A 20,260-nucleotide genomic window follows, 5' to 3' on the forward strand; every position below is an offset into this window, starting at 1 on the left:
CGTAAATTTACAGAAAAATAACTTGAATATTCTCTGAGATTAAAGTGGTGAATTTGGAATTGGAATTAAATACTTCTTTGCAACTTTTTCACACGTCATCCAGTGGGCCTGATTGGACCCTTGCCGGTTTTGGGCCATGGACCGTAAGTTTAACACCCCTGGTTCCATCATTTAATTAATGGTAACTACATGTATATATAATCTTCCTTATTTTGGATGGGGAACTACATAACATGGTGCACCTGGCCTGTTATGGAATTTATGATTGAGATTGGTGGCGTGATGCGATGCAAGACAGTGAAGTGATGTATCATGTTTATTGTCAGTCTTCAGTTGGGCTTCGGTTAAAGCAGACATTAAGGTGAACCAAGTTACACAGAGGAAGCTGTTCAAAAATTTGCTTTAATTCATCAACTATCAAGTTGTATAGTTAACTTAACGCTAAGTGTATCCAGCATTACAGCAGCTCAAGTAAAAGATATTTCCATCAGGATTTGGTGGAGGACTGAAACAGAGTTTAACCCTCTGAGGACAAAAGACGCACCAGAGCGCCCAAACAATGTTTTACAGAACTACTTTATGAACTTAAAGACTTTGCTAAACTCCTTTCAAGCACCAAAACAATTTGCACAACACGTAATAAGTCAAGGTTTGTTTTCAAAAGAGATTCGAGGAATTTCAAAAAACGAACATCAACATTTAAGCTTTAGCACCAAATTATCTCTTTACACATTGCTCTGGGACAGATTTGGCTGAATTTGTTCTGAACATTTTGATGTTAAACACATGGGGATCCGTTTTATGCAAATACCTTAAAAAAGTAAATTTAAAAACATATGTGAAAATGCCCTTAGACCTTTGACTTATGAACATCACATGTTCACACACACAGAAACAAACAAACACACACTCAATCCTAACCTACTAACTAACCTCGTCTAACCCTGACCTCCTCCATCTCTCTCCCAGCAGTGAGCTCCAACCAGAGCCATGGGGAGTACCCAGACTGCCGGAGTGAGAGGGAGTCGGGAGGGGAGGCGTCTCTCCTGGTGTCTCCGCTGGTGGTGGCGGGGATCGTTATAGGTCTGGTCCTCTTCCTCTCCTGCATCACCATCATCGTCGGCAGCCTGCGCAAAGACAGTCGACTCAGAAACCCACACCTCCGAGCAAGCTACGGTCAGTCTGCAAGTTTTTGACTTTCTGACTAACTGACCGCGATGGAGCATAGGTCAGGTGATATAGTAACACACTTAATGAAGTCCATAAATGAACCACAAATTGAAGTCATCAGAAAAATTCATTTGCAGAAAGAATCTGTTAGGTTAAGACATTTCAGGCCCATTTATTTAGGATCTTTCTTATGTGGGGGCTTCAAATAACTGATATAATACCCCTACAATTTTTTTTTGCTCATTCCCTACACACCTACACATCTTCATCCACCTAATTTGCTTCCAAAATCTTACGTAGGTTTTCAATTATTATATATTTTTAGACAGTAAGCGAATATTAAACTATAGATGCTGCAAGAAAAAAAACGAATGACCTAATCCATTTATTGTCCGTTGAATTGTCTTGAATTTACATACATGAAAGATGTGCAAAAGTTTACAAAAATTGCATCCATCATATCAGTTATTGCACTGCTACTGGATGTCACCAAATGATTAATTCGCCATTTAAATGTGGCTTCAGCCTAATGTCTCTGTCTCTGCAGGTCTGGATGGTTTTTCCTATGGAGGTTCAGTAGGAGAACTGAGATCTACCTGCTTAGAAGACTTTCCTCCTGGTTTAGACTTTGATTCATACAGAGAGACTCTGTCACAGGTCAACAACCTGTACCCCGACTCACCGCCACGGTAAGTAGAATAATGGTTGTATTCATGTATTCAGACACAAAATCCTGTTTTTAAAGGAAAAAGTTTGACATCTGTTCGCTTTCTTGTAGAGTGTGAGCAAGCCGTTCTTACTACTAACTTGTCACATACCGAACGCTTGGTCAGTGGCCCTCAGTGTCAGATACCGAAGCACAGGGCCCTCTTAAGTGTCTGTATGGGACATACCAGGTAGAACGACTGCTTGACCATTGGCGATTTTAGATCCTTTTTAGGGGGGCTCAACAATAAATTTCATCTCAGCCCCCCTAAAAATTATAATAACAAAAAACATTTTTATTTTTTATAAAAAAAAAAAATCTATTTTAGTGCTTCAAGTTAGTGTAAGAGTTTGGCCTTTGGCTGAGTCTCTATCTAATCTGTCAGAGGGAGAGCAGGATACGGTTGTAAAGTTGTAAAGTTTAACGTTGGTAGTCCCCAGAGAAGAAATTGGTAATTTCATGGTACAGATTAGAACCTGAATGAAACGTAAGCAATTAAAATTGCTAAATGTTAGAACATTGTGTCAAATTGGTCATTATTACTGTGACTCATAAAGTGACAGGTTTAGTTCCATCATAGTGTCAAAAAACGTTAGCTGACGTTGTTGTTCAGTAGCTAGCTCAGAGATTATCGGCTAATGAAATTAATGATTTAGCAGGGGGGGTTAACACTTTTGCAAGGCACTGTATCTGTGTCACATTCTCATTAGGGGCTAAGCCCCCCTAAAGGTCTGATTCTAGAATTGCCCCTGTGCTTGGCCACAGCACAGGACTTTCACCCAGGAGATCGGGTTTGTGTCCCGTGTGTCACTTAAACGTGGGCTACATCTTTTAAACTCACAATCTACTCCTAACCCTAAGTGGTTTTACCCTGCATGTTATACAAATGATACTAAGAGGTCTTGACTAAGCATGTTTAAAAAAAATGAAGCCAAATGCATACACAGAGTGTCAAAAAGTGACGCCAAGAGGTCCTGACCAAGCGAGTTTGCAGTGAGAATATGTTGGAATGAGAGTCTTTGGGCTAAGCTAAGTTGCTGGCTGCTGGCCATAGCTTCATATTTAGCATGAGTAAAAAAGTGGCATCTAGTTTCAGTTTAGTTTATTTTGAACATGTTAAAAATAAAATAAAAAAAATAACAGATAAATAACAACAACATTTCAGCACAATCTTCCAAAATTATTGTAAATGATTCAAATAAGGAATTCCAATGTTCAAAAAGGAGTAGGAAGAAGTTTTAAAAAAAACCTTTTCTATTTATATACTTTAGTTAAATTCTAAACAATTTGATGCTTCACTTATTTATATATGTATACACATACATGTACAGTATATCTACTAACTACCTACACGCACATATACACATAGACACACATGCACACATACATATACACATTACATACATATTATCTATCCATTTCTATTCCTTCTTTCTACATCAAACCAAATAATAACCCATCCAAACTAGACATAGTAAATAAGCCCAGGAACCACACAGTCAGTACACGATACAATCACCTCGAATCCTTTTCGTATCCATTCAATATATTCATTTCAAATAGTCTCTTGAAATTGCTCATTGTTGTATGTGATTATATCTCTTCACTGCAGCTGTTCTAGATCCAGTCCCACTTGTCGTTTCCTTGCACGTATATACATTTTTTTTTTACTTCATTTACTTCAATATTCAGAAAAGGAATTAAAATCAAAAGAACATATGAAGCCTGGGCTGTTCTCAACCACTGCTAGCTACAGTGTGTTTAAACAAGTGAGTAGACCACTCCTCCTTTTGCCAATTAGCCTATGTCAAATGTCAAATCTAAAACGTAACTGACCAGTCAGCCCGTGTCCCCCACTGTTCTCTGTCCACTTGGCTTGACCCATCCTCGGTGGTAATTCATTTATTAGGGAGCACTGCTACCTTTGGTGCCCTTTGTGAGGCTGCAGAAATGAGCGTTTGTGCGCGGATGTGTGTGTGTGTGTGTGTGTGTGTGTGTATGTGTGTGTGTGTGTGTGTGTGTGTCTGTGTTTGTGTGTGAGAGAGAGAATGAGAGAAAGAAAGAGCTCGCTAAAGGCCAATGTCATGGTGTTTTTGATCTAAATGTCAGCTGGTCTAATTGGCAACTTTAATAATTCACATACATCCCTCCCCTGCGGTGTGTGTGTGTGTGTGTGTGTGTGTGTGTGTGTGTCTGTGTTTCATCTTCTCCTTGCTCTGCCTTAGAAACATTCACTCACTTAACCCAAATTAATCGATCTGAGGTTGGATAGCATCTTATCTTTTCTATTTCATTCATTAAAAAAGAGAGTTCATTACCAACTCAGACAATTGTATCTGACTTTCCAATGTCCCGGTCACCAGCTGCAACATGTCAAACTTAACCAACTTTTTAGCATCAATGTGAATAAAATAAAGTAAATTCCTAATTGAGGAAAAGTTTTCTAATACTGATATCCTCAATTTTCTTCATCATAGAAACACAGGATTCTGCTTGTTAATTTAACTAAACAGTAGGTTTATATTATAGCGCACAGCTTTGATTATTTCAACTTTGTTTATGAGAAACCATGTTTTTCCATCAAGGTATAGCAGATGACTCTAAATGCCATGATACTCCCATAGCATTTAGCATGATAGCCTTAGTTATTACTGCTATGGAGAAGAAGCTATCAAACGTGCACATTTAGTGCTTCATCAGCACAATAGGTAACAAAACATTGTGCATTAATTGATGAATTCCTCTGACATTGAGCCACAATCTGAAAGTGAATCAATTACAGTTGATTGTTTCATCAGGTATCTACAAAGTGTGATCTTTAGAGTTAACTCACGGTTAGCGGTAGCCTGATGTATCTGCCAGAACAAATGAAACATGAGCTTGTAGATCACCGGTTCCCAGGCTATGTTAGTGGTGCATTCTCAGAATTTTAAGCTTGAATGTTGTTTCTGACTGAATGTTTGCCTAAACTCAGGTTTCCATCCAAATGTAGTAAACATTTTGAATGAATTTCCTAAAAATCGGTAAAAGAAAATGCTAATTTGTGTGTGTTTTCATCAACTACTGTCATAGAGATGAACAGTTGGTGGTGCTAATTCCCCAATCGGTCGCCATTAAAGCACGGCAGAAGAAGAGGGTGCAACAAGAGCCAGTCAAACCTAAAATTGAAGATTAGTAGAAAATGTGATGGAAATATGGCGTTTATTACTGATTCCTTAATCACAGAACCAGACATTTCTTACTGCAGTTGTTCAGTTGGTTAGTTAGTAAGATAGTTTTCTTACTGATTATTAATGCCAAAAGTTGTTATAATCCAAGCCTCCATACAAGCACTCCAACTGCCAGTTACCTGTCAACTGTGTCTATGTAGAAACTGAACAAGCCTGGAACGGATATTTTTTACATCAATTATTACAATATTTTTTTATTCTTCACTCTCAAGCCATGTTATCATAGGTACATACAGAACATATTCTTTAAGTCCTCAATGGATTCAACACAGTGTTGTAAATGTTCCATGTGGATCTGAAAATATGGGCTCGCCGTCGCCGTGCATACATGTGCATGAATATATCAGCAGTAGCCGGTTGTTGCCGGCCAGGTGGAAATTATTGCATATCGCCCAACCCTACGTGGCACATTCATCATGTTGATTCTGAGGCTGAAGGTCTGTGCTGGTTGTACTCTGGGGAATGAACTGAAAGCACCTGTCATGTTTTTGTTGCTATCTTGTAACACAGATAAAGTGCATTATCATGAAAGATACATCATCTGGGGAAGGGGATGGGGATGGGGGGGGGGTTACACCTGGTCAGCAGCAGGCTTTATGTTTGTTGTGGTGTTTAAATGAGGCTTGGTGTTGCAGGATCTTAATGTGGGCCAAGAAAATGTTCTCATGCATTATTACAGCTCCCACAAGACGTTTGATGAATCCATTGATAATAATATTTATGAAAAATCCTGAACCTGCTAATTAGCAGTACGGGACAGAAACTGTAACACAGTGTTTGTCCTCACTTCAACTTAGGCAGCAGGAACATGAGAGTAACAGTAAACAAAGCATCATGAAAGGAAAAGGAAAAGAAAGGAGAGAGAAAGGGAAAGGGAAAGGGGAGCTAGCTAGCTACGTCAGTGCTCTGGCAAGAAACCACAGCGTTCTGGACAGCCTGTGTGAGAGCCGGACTTTCTGGCCCGGACGATGGGACAGCTGCCAATACACACACACACACACACACACACACACACACACACACACACACACACACACACACACACACACACACACACACACACACACAGCAGGATCGTCACATGACTGCAACTACCTGCTTGTTGACAGGGTACTAAACAATGACTTGTCAGCATTATAAGCAAAATGTGTGTGTGTGTGTGTGTGTGTGTGTGTGTGTGTGTGTGTGTGTGTGTGTGTGTGTGTGTGTGCCACAGATGGTTGAGGGAAACTCAGAGAACTCAGATCAACAGCTCACCTACTGAGAATGTGAACGTTAGCTTCCGACTCCCCACACACACACACACACTCTCTCTGTCTCCCAGAAAAAAGTCACACTAACGGATCAGCACCTCACCTGTGGAGACTGAAAGCTTCTGCTTCCTCTCAGGCAGAAGCTTGGCAAGCTTTGGCACACATACAGACACACACATTGTGTTCCATTCTAATATCGGAGAGCAAGTAAAGGTAAACTGCTGCACAAAGTTTAGAAAGATGTGTGTTTACAGCTGGTGGGTTTTCACTGCTAAATTCTGGTTGACATGTTATGGCCTTATCGTGAACAGGAGACAGAGCAATATTAACATTCATTTGGTGTTGTGTTTCTGGGCACTTGATGAACAAAGTCCCATATTTACTCTTGTTTTAGCATTTTCTGTCTCTACCAACTCCTGAGGTTAATGTCTCACTCTTTAGCTGCTAAATTCACCTTTATGTTCACCAGCTAGTTTTTAACGTTGTCTGTCTGCCATTTGGTGCTTATTTGGTGGGTTTATCAGAGCTCTTTTGCTGATGAAAGCAAGAAGAGTCAACCAAAGCTGTTAAATGCATTCTTTATTACTGGCAGCAGAGGTGTCAAGAATAATTAGCTTGTTGCGTGTTGCAACAGTCAGTGTCACTGACAAAGGCAGGAAGAGTGTTTCCAGGTCAGGATGTCTCACAGCAATTTGAACACTGAGTCAGGGAACAGTGAAAGCTGAGCAGAAATGATATCAGGCAGAAAGGATGAGGACTTTGCAAGTAACAGAGTGAAAGTGTAAGACAGAGAGAGAGGTGAGAGCAGCGATGGAAGCTCAATGATCGAATCTCAGGAACAAATGAACAAATGTTCCATGTTGTCCCGTCATCTTGTAGGATGACAGTAATCTTAGCACGGACATGTAATGTCAAGAGATGCAGAGGAGGCAACACATGATCACAGTGACAGGAGACACGTGACCTAATGTGATCTAACAAAACCTAATCTGTTAAATGTCATGTACAACATTCTTTGAAATGTTAAGTCTGTAACTGTGGGCTTCATCTTGTGAGCTGCTTTATGTTGAGAAATCAGATGAGCTTTGGCATGATCCACATAATAAACATACACACACACACACTTGTGAATCCAGCATCTATATGTTTCTCTAACTCCACAGGCAAGTACCTCACAGTGGTAACGAGCCGAGACATGCCAGCTTCACACACACACACACACACACACACACACACACACACACACACACACACACACACACACACACACACACACACACACACACACACACACACACACACACACACACAGAGAGAGACCATATGCTCTGTGCTGTAGATAGAGTTGTCTGGTGTCCAGCTCTGTAGAGCGTCACAACCAATGCATGAAAACAAGCCAGAGGTCCTCCCTTTCTTATGACCTGTGTGTATTTGATTTATAATTTCTTCTCTATCGTGACAAATATCTGTTAGGTTAAGCCACATAAAGTACTTGGTTGAGGAAAGGTTGTGGTCAATGTTAAAAGAAACCACCACTGGCTGTTGGTAGGAAAAGCAAGCCTGTCTCCTATACGATTATATCGTAGTGAATTGTTTTCCAAATTACATTGTGGTGACAAATGTAATCGCTGCCTGGATTATTTTCAGATTTTTTTTTTTTTTAAGGAAGTTGCAGAGAGGTGGTCAGGGTGGATGGTTTAGCATACAGGACTTTTGACAGTCCAGGGTTCACACCCAAAACTCCAGTCTGTGGTTAGGTATAGGCTAGTCTCGCTTTGCCAGACCTTCTTCTACAGCACTGCGGAGGAGGGTCTGGCTAGTCCACATGGCATTCCGGGATGGGAGAAAAACATACTGTGGTTTGACTACGTATAGGCAACAAAAGACTGTGGTTTCGGTTAAATGTCAAGAAACCTGTTGTGTCTCAAGTCACAGCAGACTTTTTCTGTTTTAAACCAGGCCACAATCTTTTCCTTACCTTAACTAAGTGCTGTGAGTATCTAAACATAACCATAAAAAAGGTAATGATGCTTTAGTCACAACGAGCGGATATTGTACTGCATGTTTGGATATGTTCAACATTTTCAAGACTTGCCAGATACGAATATTCACTCTTTATGTTAAAGCTATAGTGCGTAATTTCTATCGCCCCCATGAGGAATTCTAAATAATGACAACAAAACTGTCAGCGCGTCCACATGATACAAGCCTCCCCCTCCTCCATGCAGTTTCTAGTAGCCAAGGAGGACACGGAGGATTAAAAAAATATGAAGGACTCTTCAGAAAAGGTTTTTTCACTCAAATTTTTGCACGGAAAAGTCACCGGACGACACAATCTTCTGAACATAGCCATACTGAGAAATCCAGAGAGAGTTGTGTGGAGCTGATAGTATTAATTAGCTTTGTAGCAACTCATTTGGCAACGGCTTGAATGTAACGGACATTCATTAATATAAAAAATGTTACGCACTAAAGCTTTAATAGAAAATGTAATACCGTAGGCATTATATTTCCTTCAAAGCTTATTTGCTGTTGCAAATTAGTTGTACAGTATATACATGTACAGTAAGACTGAGGAAAAGAGATGCAAACAGCAGTGTCCTTAAGAGGGTTTGCAGCACTACACAGTACCAATGTCACATCACTTCCACCTTTGCTTCTGACAGATGCATTTTTCTGGTGAAGTCTTACTAAAAGAGTTGGTGGGTAATTTATAGGACCATGAGAAACCCAAAAGAAAATAGTTATAATCAAGCTTTATGAAACAACTTCAAAGACTTTCTTATTTTTATTTATAATGTTGGGGTAGTAGGGGGAAGTATAACCACTTCATCAACAACAACAAAATCCAGCAATCCAACCTTTGTGAAGACATTCAAGAATAGTGTTTTGAATCTATTTATCTATTCCCTCATTATTGGGTAACAAAATATCGTGACTTATTCAGCTCATCAACCTAAGTCAAGAGAGAAGGGTGGGGCCTGAGACAAAGACAGGAGGAAAGAAAAAGAAGAGGGTAAAGAATGGGGGAGAACGAAAATGGATTAAAGTATGAGAAATCCTGAATAACCCAATACATTTGATAAACATAAGAACTTAACCTTGTTGAAAGAATGATTTCCTAGGACAGCAGCATAGGACAGCAGCATCAGACTGCAACTGAGCAATAACATCCTTAACTGACTAACTCTTTAACAATATTTATGTTAAGTGTCATTTCACGTTGGGTCTGGATCTCAAATAGAAAACAGGCAGCAGACAAAAACACCGACTGAAAAATAAACAGAAGCGGTTGTGTAACTCCCAGCACTTGTCTCAGAGGAGACAAATAATTTTTTTTACTCAGCCACACCTAGCTAACGAACACACACATTAGCAGAACACACATAGGTGTAAAACACCACACTCATTATCTAGTGTGAGGTTTCTGCACAAACACACACACACACACACACACACACACACACACACACACACACACACACACACACACACACACACACACACACACACACACACACACACACACACACACACACACACACACAGCAGATGGCCACAGGGAGCTTGTAACTCCTGAGAGAAAAAAGACACAGGGATTTCCAGTGTGTTACAACACCTCTGAAACACCAAGCACACGCTGTCCCCTGTCTCCAATTTTCACCTCAACATGCCTTTAATTGGCATGAATGGTCAACGTCCGTTTTCCCAAAGCAAAAAAAGATATATATGCAAAGTATAAATATGTTTACAAACTGTAGTTAACCATAATCCTTTGCTTTGCAGGCATGTGTGGAGATGTGTGACAGTGTAAGGGAATATGTGTTAAGAAAAAGACAAATAAAGTGTCTTACACAAAGACACCACTGCAGTAAGAGAGAGAGAGAGAGAGAGAGAGAGAGAGAGAGAGAGAGAGAGAGAGAGAGAGAGAGAGAGAGAGAGAGAGGACAAACAGTGGACATTCAGTCTTCTGACTGAGCCTCGTCCTCCCATCGGGGCTAAAATAGCTCTCTTACACACAAACACAAGCATTGAGCAGGAAACCACAGACACTCAAAGTCTCTGAACGCTGCTTTAAAACGGCAAGTGGGCGCACACACTCTGTGGTGAAGCAGACAGAGAAAGTGCAAAAAGAAAGAAAGACAGATAAAAGAAAGAAAGAGGGCAAAGTAAAACACACACACGCTTGCAGCACCATGGTACCAGACTGATAGAGTTAACCACTGTGCTGATTGAATTATCCTGATCTACTGCTTCCTATGCCCCCATCATCATCTACCATTTGCTGCACGCACGCACACACACACACACACACACACACACACACACACACACACACACACACACACACACACACACACACACACACACACACACACAGATTTATAATTCTATTTTCTATTTGCTATTTACTTTTATTCTATTTTATATGTTCCATTCTTTCTCTGCTCCCTCTCTGGTTGGGGGAAGATGTTGCGTTTTGGCACTTTGTCAAAACAGCAAGAAGGAGGCTGCAGCCTTTATCGACTCTTGCTTGATTATACACATGTTGATGGTGAAACATGTAGCATTTTAACATCCATTTTACCAAACAATTCACATTAAATGAATAGTTCGGATTTTTAAAGTGGAGTTGAATGGATACTTGTCCATAGTCAGTTACCTAGCCATCAGACAGTCCTTTGGTTCTCCATCTTCACCACAACTGTACTCATTTTTGTTTTCATCTCCATAGTTACGATGAGTGTGTTGGCCCAGGATCGACTCAGATCTACCTACCTACAGATGACCCGCCTCCTTACTCCCTCTTGGACCCCTGTCAGAGAGGGGCAGAACAGGAGGAGCAGCCTAACTACACCAGTCTGGATCCTTCTCCATACTACGGAGAGACCTCGGCCAGTGCTGCCCGCTCCTCCCCCTCCCACTACCCGCTGGGACTACAGGAGCAGGAGCATCAACACGTTGCATCCATCTCCTTCCCGCTGGAGGCGGCGCCGCCTTATGAGTCAGTGTTGGCCGAGCAGGGACAGCCCCTCCCTCTCATGCCATGCGACCTTTATAAACACCAATCAGAGAGGGAGGATGATGGCAACTCCCGGCAGCCAGGGGCGAACCAGATCTCGTAGGACAATTAATTTGTTTCTTTCACTTGCGCTCTTGGTTGTCCCCGGTTGAATTAAACAAACACTTGTGATGTGGGGCACAAAATGGCTGTTAGGAGCAGCTGGGACACCAAACGTGGACACTAATGAAATTTTCCACACAGTTGCTAACACCTACACCTGTAATAAGGCTGAAAATGAGCTTCTCAGTGGACTGAAATTAAGCCGGGACTCCGTTTTTTAACAATTTAACTACAGTTTGTTTCTGGATGAAGTAAAAACTCACCAACTGCGCTGTATTGTAAAGTTTCTGGAAAGACAGCTTCTCTTACACAAACGTTTGTCGTCCCACTGATGCTCCCTTTGACAAAGACTCTTCTCCATTAACACCATTGTCTTGTTAAGTTTTTTGCCACATTTTGACTGTTTTATCTCTCTTTGTTTAACCGGTACCAATTATGAAGAGTCGTGTTTGGAGTTTAGTCTGCTACAAAATGCTAACATCTTCTCATCGTACTGTAGATGTCGACAAGCTGACTTTGTCTGTAGAAGAAAGACTGAGTGCAAACAATATCAATGTGGTGTTTAGTAGAATAGTTTAAGGTATTCATAAGCACACAGAGTACTCCCCCCCCTCCCATCTTTTTTGGTATGATCCTCATTTTCCAGTCTATTTAAATGATGTTTTGGACAAGAGTATAATTACCACTGAGTTGTGTACGGCATCCTCAACTACCAGAACACCACTGCTGATCTGCAGTCTCTGTAGTGTTCAAACATTTAGAGCAGTGTGCTGTTCTGTAGCTTCCAGTGTGGTGGTAGTATCCTTGCGGTTAGAAGAACAACTTTGTGATGAAATGTTTGTGACCATGAAATCCAATCTAATTAGGAAACTATACCTGGACAGGAAGAGTGCATTATCAACATTCAGTTGTGGCATACTGTATACACACCCAGCTTTCCAGTTATAAGTCACCATGATGATGTAGTGTACGTCATAGTTAAATATTTGCAGCTTACATCTGTCATCACCAGAATGAGAAACACTATTGTACAAATTGCCATAACTCTTTCTCTCAAGGGCTCTGGTTTGAATATGTATTAATAGAATATTCTGTAACTGGACCCCAGCAGCAAAATGTAGCCCGGAGCCCGCCTCCTGACGAGGTCGGGGTTGATGCATCAGAGAAGTTACACATTAAACTGTAGACCATAACACACTGTTTACTGGAGAGATGGATGCTTCTGCCTTTGTCCTTTTGTCACACTTTCATGAAGGGAAGCACTTGGCTTTAGCCATCATGGAGGACTTCCTCATACCTAAACAACAGAAAAGGTTGATTGCCAACAAATTCCAAAATGACATATACAGTATGGCCATCCTATTTAACACAATGATATGGCCGCATAGTGGTCACTTTAATCAAATGACATTGTGTTACCTCATTCAGCAATAGATAGTGATTTATCAGATATGTATTTCAATTTCAAGATTTTTTTTTAGATTGCCACTTTAATCTCGGGTTCAGTTGCCTAACCCTAACTATAGCTTAAAGGTCCAATGTGTGGGAATTTCTCCCATCTAGCGTTGAGATCAAATATCGCAATCAACTCTCTCGCGCCAGGCAGTTCAAAGTACGTATTACAGCTACGGTAGCCTTCACGCTTTTCTTCTGATGAAGCCGGTCTCTTGCTCTTTCAGGGCGAAGAATGTTCCTGAAATTTGGATTTTGAATACATGTGGTCCTCCATGTTTCCTTCTTCAAACTTGCCGGGGACGGGAAGCTACGATACCCATTAGCAGCATTAACAGCACCTGTGAGTTTATCGTGTGACAGCGAAAACGCGAAAGGCGGAGCTGTATATCCTGTATGTCCCTTACCGGCTAACGTATTTCAAGATGGCACATGAATTTGGAGCGTCTACCCCAGTTCATACGAATGCAAATGTAAAATTTCAAGCCAATAGGAATACTTGGAATTGATGATATTCATAAAAATGACAAGTTTGTGAACGGGCAAAACTGATTTTGATAATGAACAATTAAAAACGTTACAAACTGGACCTTTAACCATGATTTAGTTTAATTTTGTGTATAATAAGTGAGTGCGTAAATGTCTAACACCTTGAAAAAAAAGCAGAATCCAGGCCGCGTTATGTGTGGCCATAACAAAAGGAAACCAGCTATTCGCTGCTGTGCCCGAGAGCTGAATACCTCCCCTATGGCCACCACAGACCCTGTTACATCACCTCAAAGCTCTCTGTATGTTCTATCATTTCCCACATTCGGACAAAGACAGAAGCAACGGAGCGTCTTTGAATATTAGCTGTGTGTTAGTTATCCTGGAGACACATCACCATGTATAACCAGTTGTTGATGCAGGAAGTCATCTGAGGCCGAGCTTTAATAGCAATGCAAATGTTAATCATAAATTAACAATAATCTGTCTAGATTTTTTTTGTTCCTTAATTTAGAAAAAACATCCTTGTGTGGCATTGTCTTGTTTTAAATGTTGTGCCTAATAGGCCTCAGACTGTTAGCTTGAACATTGTAGCCATAAAATGATAATCTCAATGCAACTAAGCCAGTGCTTTGCACTGTTACGTGTTTGGTTTTGTTATGAAGTATTGGTTACTGATGTGGTATGGAAGATCTTCTCATTAATTGAATCCCTGTAAGATAAATTGTTAGATAAATTGTGATGACAGATTTTATTGAGGGAAACAAATGAAACATCTTAACTTCAAGTTTCAAGCTGTCGTTCCAGTGATCAGCTTTGTGTTTGGTTCAGTTTGGCAGCTATAGACGAGTTAATTGCTCAGTTCCCATTCTGAGTTTAGTGTCCCAGCATTGCTTTTAGGGGTTGAGCCATTCAGAGTCATGAGTTAGTCAACACAACCATTAACAACTATTTTGATCATTTTGTTATGTCACTCTTTAACCACCATCTCCAATCTGATTTCTCTGTTTTTTTGCTATGTCATGGTTCTTCTCTATCCATGTTAACCTCTTTTTCTCTCTTTGTCTGTTTAGTCTCTCTCACTCGATTTTTCCCTGCAAGATTCAGAGAATATCAATTAAAAAGAAGAAGCTATTTTCATGTGCAGAGCCATTTACTTTCAATTCATTCATTTCAAAACTGCAATTGATCTGCTACTAATGCATCACTCATTTTCAGCTTCTCACACTGTAACCTTTAAATACATGAACACCTATGTAAAAAGCGATTGGCTGGAAAGAAAATTTAGTTGAGCTCTGGGCCAATTAGTGATTTAGTGATAATTCTGTCAGTGTTGAATTGTAAAAGCGAGTGTATTAGAGTAGTAGATTTATCAGCCAAGTAGAATTCAGCTGGTGACCAAGTAATTCAATGTGTTTACGCAATTGATGTTATCTTATTATACAAGCCATGAAAGACGTTAATGGACTTCAACTTGTCACTTGTGCAGACAAGCTGTATGACAACAGGAGGATGCATTAATAGAGCAATATAGCATTGGCCTATTCAGTCCTGCGAAAACATGTCTCCACGTGACGCTGCTCGGCGTCAAGGAGCCTTGTAGCTGGCATCTGTAGGAGGCATCATGTGACCAGCTGCCGGTCGCATGTCGTAGGATATCATACGCATTGGGGCAGGTGCATACATTTTCGCACTATATCATACGGACCTGTTCATGAGAACACGTTGCATGACGACACAGACAACCCTACAGAATTAGCTATTTGGAAAACTACCATAAAATTATTATAAAATTCAAGGTAACCAAAAGGAGAGTAACTGATACATCTTAAACATGTTAAGAGTAGGGTTGTTCTATATAAATAAACTTGACTTGAAAAATGTGTTTCAGTTATATTTTCTGCTTAATTGCAGAAATGTGATCATGAAATAATACACCTATATAGGGGCCATATATATATATATATATATATATACTCCCACCTTGCCCTCATGTTAGCCAGTATTCATTAAATTAGATGGATTTTTATGTCATATGTATGTACATAAACTCATATTTATGTATGTTTAAAACATACACACATGAGACAGCAAATGAAAGATCATCTCAACCCATCACAAATGTAGAGCTTTGCACAGTGAACACACACTCAGTTTTACCATCACCCACCAGGGGGTGTTGCAGAACTACAATAAGACATTCAGCTTTTTCACTCAACTATTCAATAATAATAATAATCCCAGATAAGATCACCTGGGTCTACTTTGCCACGTGTGCGTAACGTGAGGAGTATTTTAATGCTTGATTAGATTATAGGAAGGTAAAATGTAAAGATAATCAGGGTTGTCAGTGTTATAGTACTTGTTCATTACTGAGAACTAGAGGGAAGTGTTTTTCAGATCACTCCGGTCTAGCACATTTGTTTGCGTATCATTACTTTTTCTCAGCTAGGATAGCACTATTTTGTGGGTGCATTCTCTGTAAGTAAAGGGTATGTAAATGTATTACATGTGTATCACTTCCCATCTCTCCTCTCTTTCTTTCTTCGTCTGTCAAGACAACAGACTTCATGTATATATTAGGAACTGCGGTCAATAATGTTTCTTTATGTTCTGTATTAGAGATTTTGTCAAATATTTTCTTCTGTAGAGAAGAATGAATAAATCTGAACTCTTATATGAATCTGAGTGGCTGGTCTTAAGCAAACAATTTGTGAAACAACTGGAGCAACAAGTCCTCCAAACCATACGATATATTTGTGATATATTGTTGTTATACCATGAATTAGTGCCCCCTAGCGGTGGCAGGAAATACGAACCACCGGAGGGTTTTCCGTCCTCGTATCTAAACCAGAGAACGTAACGGTAAAAATTGTAAAGGTTTTCCTTAAAGTGATGGTTTGGAGTAATTCACCCTAGGGTCCTTTGCACCATGACCTCGAGCCAAACACCCCCCCAGACGCTTTTTTCACCTGGGTCTAACATTGGGCGAGTTAGCGTAGAGTAGCGTTAGCCGCTGAATAGCTTAGCGCGGGGCTAATGGACCCACGCTTGTATCTCTTAAATGACCCCACTAATAATGCCCGAAATGATACCAAAGGTCTACACTAGTATATATAGGTTATGCACTCATAAAACGATAGATTGGAAAGTTTGTAAGTACACCAGGGGCCTCATTTATAAAACCTGTTACGCAAGAAAAAGTTGCGTGAAGCAGGGTGAAATTTGTCGTCGCAACATTCCTCGCAATAGTCGGGATTTATAAAGAATTTCCATGCGTAAAAATGTTCCCAGTTTTCCGCAGCGAATTTTTCCACACGCGTGTGATCGCGTAATGCGTAATGCTCCCCAAGGTTTTGTAGACTGCGTTTTAGTGAACTCAGATGGTATGCCCGTTTTCCGAACCTAACCCAGTTTTTGTTTTCCTGAACCCAACAATCCCGTTCTTGCTAAACAACCGGAACCCGGCGGCGGTCGGCGCCGGCGGCCTGCCAGCAGGGGGAGAGGGGGGACCCTCCACACCGTGCAAACTCTCCCACCCTACCGCAAAACACACACCATCTCCCGGAAATGGGCGTGTGTGTGGTGTGTGTGTGTGTGTGTGTGTGTATGTGTGTGTGTGTTGTGTGTGTGTGGTGGCGCGCCGTCGCCTTTATGTGGTCGTGTCTGATTGTAGATGTCTGTGTGTGAATGTTGTCTTTCTGCACCTGCTATTCCCACACAGTTACCATACAAGTAACCAAATTGTCACATTTCAAGCACTTTCACCTGTTTTGCACCAATAATGATCCAAAATCTTGTTTTCTATTTTTATTTTTTAATAATTGAATTTCCTTTCTCACAAAAACGAAAATGATCATATGATCATAAATGTGATCTCACAGGGGTAAATGGCAAATATGAACCATAAATGATGTATATCATTGGTAATTGAGCTGTTAAGTAGTAAGGCTGTGTAACAATATGAACAGTACACACGGGTTACGGCTTCCAAACAGGATTTAGTTTGGATGTTCTACCTCTGTTAGGAGCACATCGATCTCACAATCACTGAATTGTGTTTTTCCCCCATTTTTCCGTTTCGTGATTGGTGATCAAGGGCTCCTTTCAAGGCTGGAATATTCATTGATTGATTAACATGGACCTTATTAGGACAAATATGGGAAGACCTTGGGAGGAGCGTGAGGCTCGTGCATGACCGCATACTGTAACGCAAGTCCGTATTTATAACGAGAAGAGTGCGTACCGGTGTGCGCCGCAAGGTTTTATAAATCAGAATATTGTTTTTGCGTACGAAAATTCTGACTTTTTTGCGCACGAAATCTTTCAGAATAGAATCTACGCAAAGTTTTATAAATGAGGCCCCAGAAGTTTATGTAAATAACACTTGCCTGCTGGCTTCTGCTCTCTGCTGTTGTTGTTGCTGCTGTGAGACGAGTGCTTAGGGACATCTACAAATTACAACACCGAAAAGAGATGCAACAAAAATATTTTTTTATTTAACTTATTTTTTAAAGTAAGTGCTGTAATATAACTAGCAGGAGACAAGTAATAATTGAGGTAAGTTTGGAGACATTACCTTATTTAATCATTAAATTAATACATATTTTTGTTGTATCTCTTTTGCGGTAGTAATTTATAGAGCGCCCTAAGCACTCGTCTAACTGCAGGTAGCAGCAGCAGCAGCGCAACAGCAACAGAGAGCAAAGAGAGCAGGCAAGTGTTCATAAACTTTCGGTGTACTTACAAACTTTCCAATCCATCGTTTTATGAGAGCATAACCTATATATACTAGTGTAGACCTTTGGTATCATTTCGGGCATTATTAGTGGGGTCATTTAAGAGATACAAACGTGGGTCCATTAGCCCCGCGCTAAGCTACTCAGCGGCTAACGCTACTCTACGGTAACTCGCCCAGTGTTAGACCCAGGTGAAAAAAGCTTCTGGGGGGGTGTTTGGCTCGAGGTCATGGTGCAAAGGACCCTAGGGTAAATTACTCCGAACCATCACTTTAACGCTGTGAAAGAGTCACAGCTTGTTCATTTTAGGCACTTAACTACTTAGTGCTAAGTTTAGAAAATAATCACGGTTTGGGTTTAAATCATCTGTTACGTTACTTAACTTCCGGTTACACGCGTGACGCAGAACGTGACATACAGTGCCTTGCGAAAGTATTCGGCCCCCTTGAACTTTTCGACCTTTTGCCACATTTCAGGCCTCAAACATAAAGATATAAAACTGTATTTTTTTGTGAAGAATCAACAACAAGTGGGACACAATCATGAAGTGGAACGAAATTTATTGGATATTTCAAACCTTTTAAACAAATAAAAAACTGAAATATTGGGCGTGCAAAATTATTCAGCCCCCTTAAGTTAATACTTTGTAGCGCCACCTTTTGCTGCGATTACAGCTGTAAGTGCGCGGGGTATGTCTCTATCAGTTTTGCACATCGGAGACTGACATTTTTGCCCATTCCTCCTTGCAAAACAGCTCGAGCTCAGTGAGGTTGGATGGAGAGCGTTTGTGAACAGCAGTTTTCAGTTCTTTCCACAGATTCTCGATTGGATTCAGGTCTGGACTTTGACTTGGCCATTCTAACACCTGGATATGTTTATTTGTGAACCATTCCATTGTAGATTTTGCTTTATGTTTTGGATCATTGTCTTGTTGGAAGACAAATCTCCGTCCCAGTCTCAGGTCTTTTGCAGACTCCATCAGGTTTTCTTCCAGAATGGTCCTTTATTTGGCTCCATCCATCTTCCCATCAATTTTAACCATCTTCCCTGTCCCTGCTGAAGAAAAGCAGGCCCAAACCATGATGCTGCCACCACCATGTTTGACAGTGGGGATGGTGTGTTCAGGGTGATGAGCTGTGTTGCTTTTACGCCAAACATAACGTTTTGCATTGTTGCCAAAAAGTTCGAATTTGGTTTCATCTGACCACAGCACCTTCTTCCATGTTTGGTGTGTCTCCCAGGTGGCTTTTGGCAAACTTTAAACGACACTTTTTATGGATATCTTTAAGAAATGGCTTTCTTCTTGCCACTCTTCCATAAAGGCCAGATTTGTGCAGTATACGACTGATTGTTGTCCTATGGACAGAGTCTCCCACCTCAGCTGTAGATCTCTGCAGTTCATCCAGAGTGATCATGGGCCTCTTGGCTGCATCTCTGATCAGTCTTCTCATTGTATGAGCTGAAAGTTTAGAGGGACGGCCGGGTCTTTGTAGATTTGTAGTGGTCTGATACTCCTTCCATTTCAATATTATCGCTGGACAGGCCTTGGGGGGCTTGGGGAAAAAGGTTTTTGTTTCCAAATCCGGCTTTAAACTTCTCCACAACAGTATCTCGGACCTGCCTGGTGTGTTCCTTGTTCTTCATGATGCTCTCTGCGCTTTACACGGACCTTTGAGACTATCACAGAGCAGGTGCATTTATACGGAGACTTGATTACACACAGCTGGATTCTATTTATCATCATTAGTCATTTAGGTCAACATTGGATCATTCAGAGATCCTCACTGAACTTCTGGAGAGAGTTTGCTGCACTGAAAGTAAAGGGGCTGAATAATTTTGCACGCCCACTTTTTCAGTTTTTTATTTGTTAAAAAAGTTTGAAATAGCCAATAAATTTCGTTCCACTTCATAATTGGGACCCACTTGTTGTTGATTCTTCACAAAAAATTACAGTTTTATATCTTTATGTTTGAGGCCTGAAATGTGGCAAAAGGTCGAAACGTTCAAGGGGGCCGAATACTTTCGCAAGGCACTGTAGTTTTGTTAGTTCTGTTTGTTCCGTAAAAGTAAAAAAAAAAAAAAACTTCAGTCTACTTTTA

General features: G+C 40.6%; 1 protein-coding gene across 4 annotated transcripts in view; it reads left to right on the forward strand.

Moving 5' to 3' along the window:
* Window positions 1–13,085, forward strand: part of bean1 (brain expressed, associated with NEDD4, 1) — a 52,728-nt gene extending 39,643 nt beyond the window's left edge. For 2 of the 4 annotated variants that reach the window (XM_039784811.1, XM_039784810.1), the window contains exons 3-5: window positions 970–1,176; window positions 1,718–1,859; window positions 11,095–13,084. In XM_039784811.1, coding sequence (XP_039640745.1) covers window positions 970–1,176; window positions 1,718–1,859; window positions 11,095–11,485 — 740 coding nt within the window. In that variant the 3' untranslated portion in view covers window positions 11,486–13,084. Of the gene's footprint in view, window positions 1–969; window positions 1,177–1,717; window positions 1,860–11,094 lie in introns of all 4 variants that reach the window. The other 2 variants (XM_039784812.1, XM_039784813.1) reach the window with 2 other exon arrangements.
* The last annotated feature ends 7,175 nt before the right edge of the window (window positions 13,086–20,260 follow it).

The sequence above is a fragment of the Perca fluviatilis genome, chromosome 19 (assembly GCF_010015445.1).
Source record: "Perca fluviatilis chromosome 19, GENO_Pfluv_1.0, whole genome shotgun sequence".
Taxonomy (NCBI): Eukaryota; Metazoa; Chordata; class Actinopteri; order Perciformes; family Percidae; genus Perca; species Perca fluviatilis.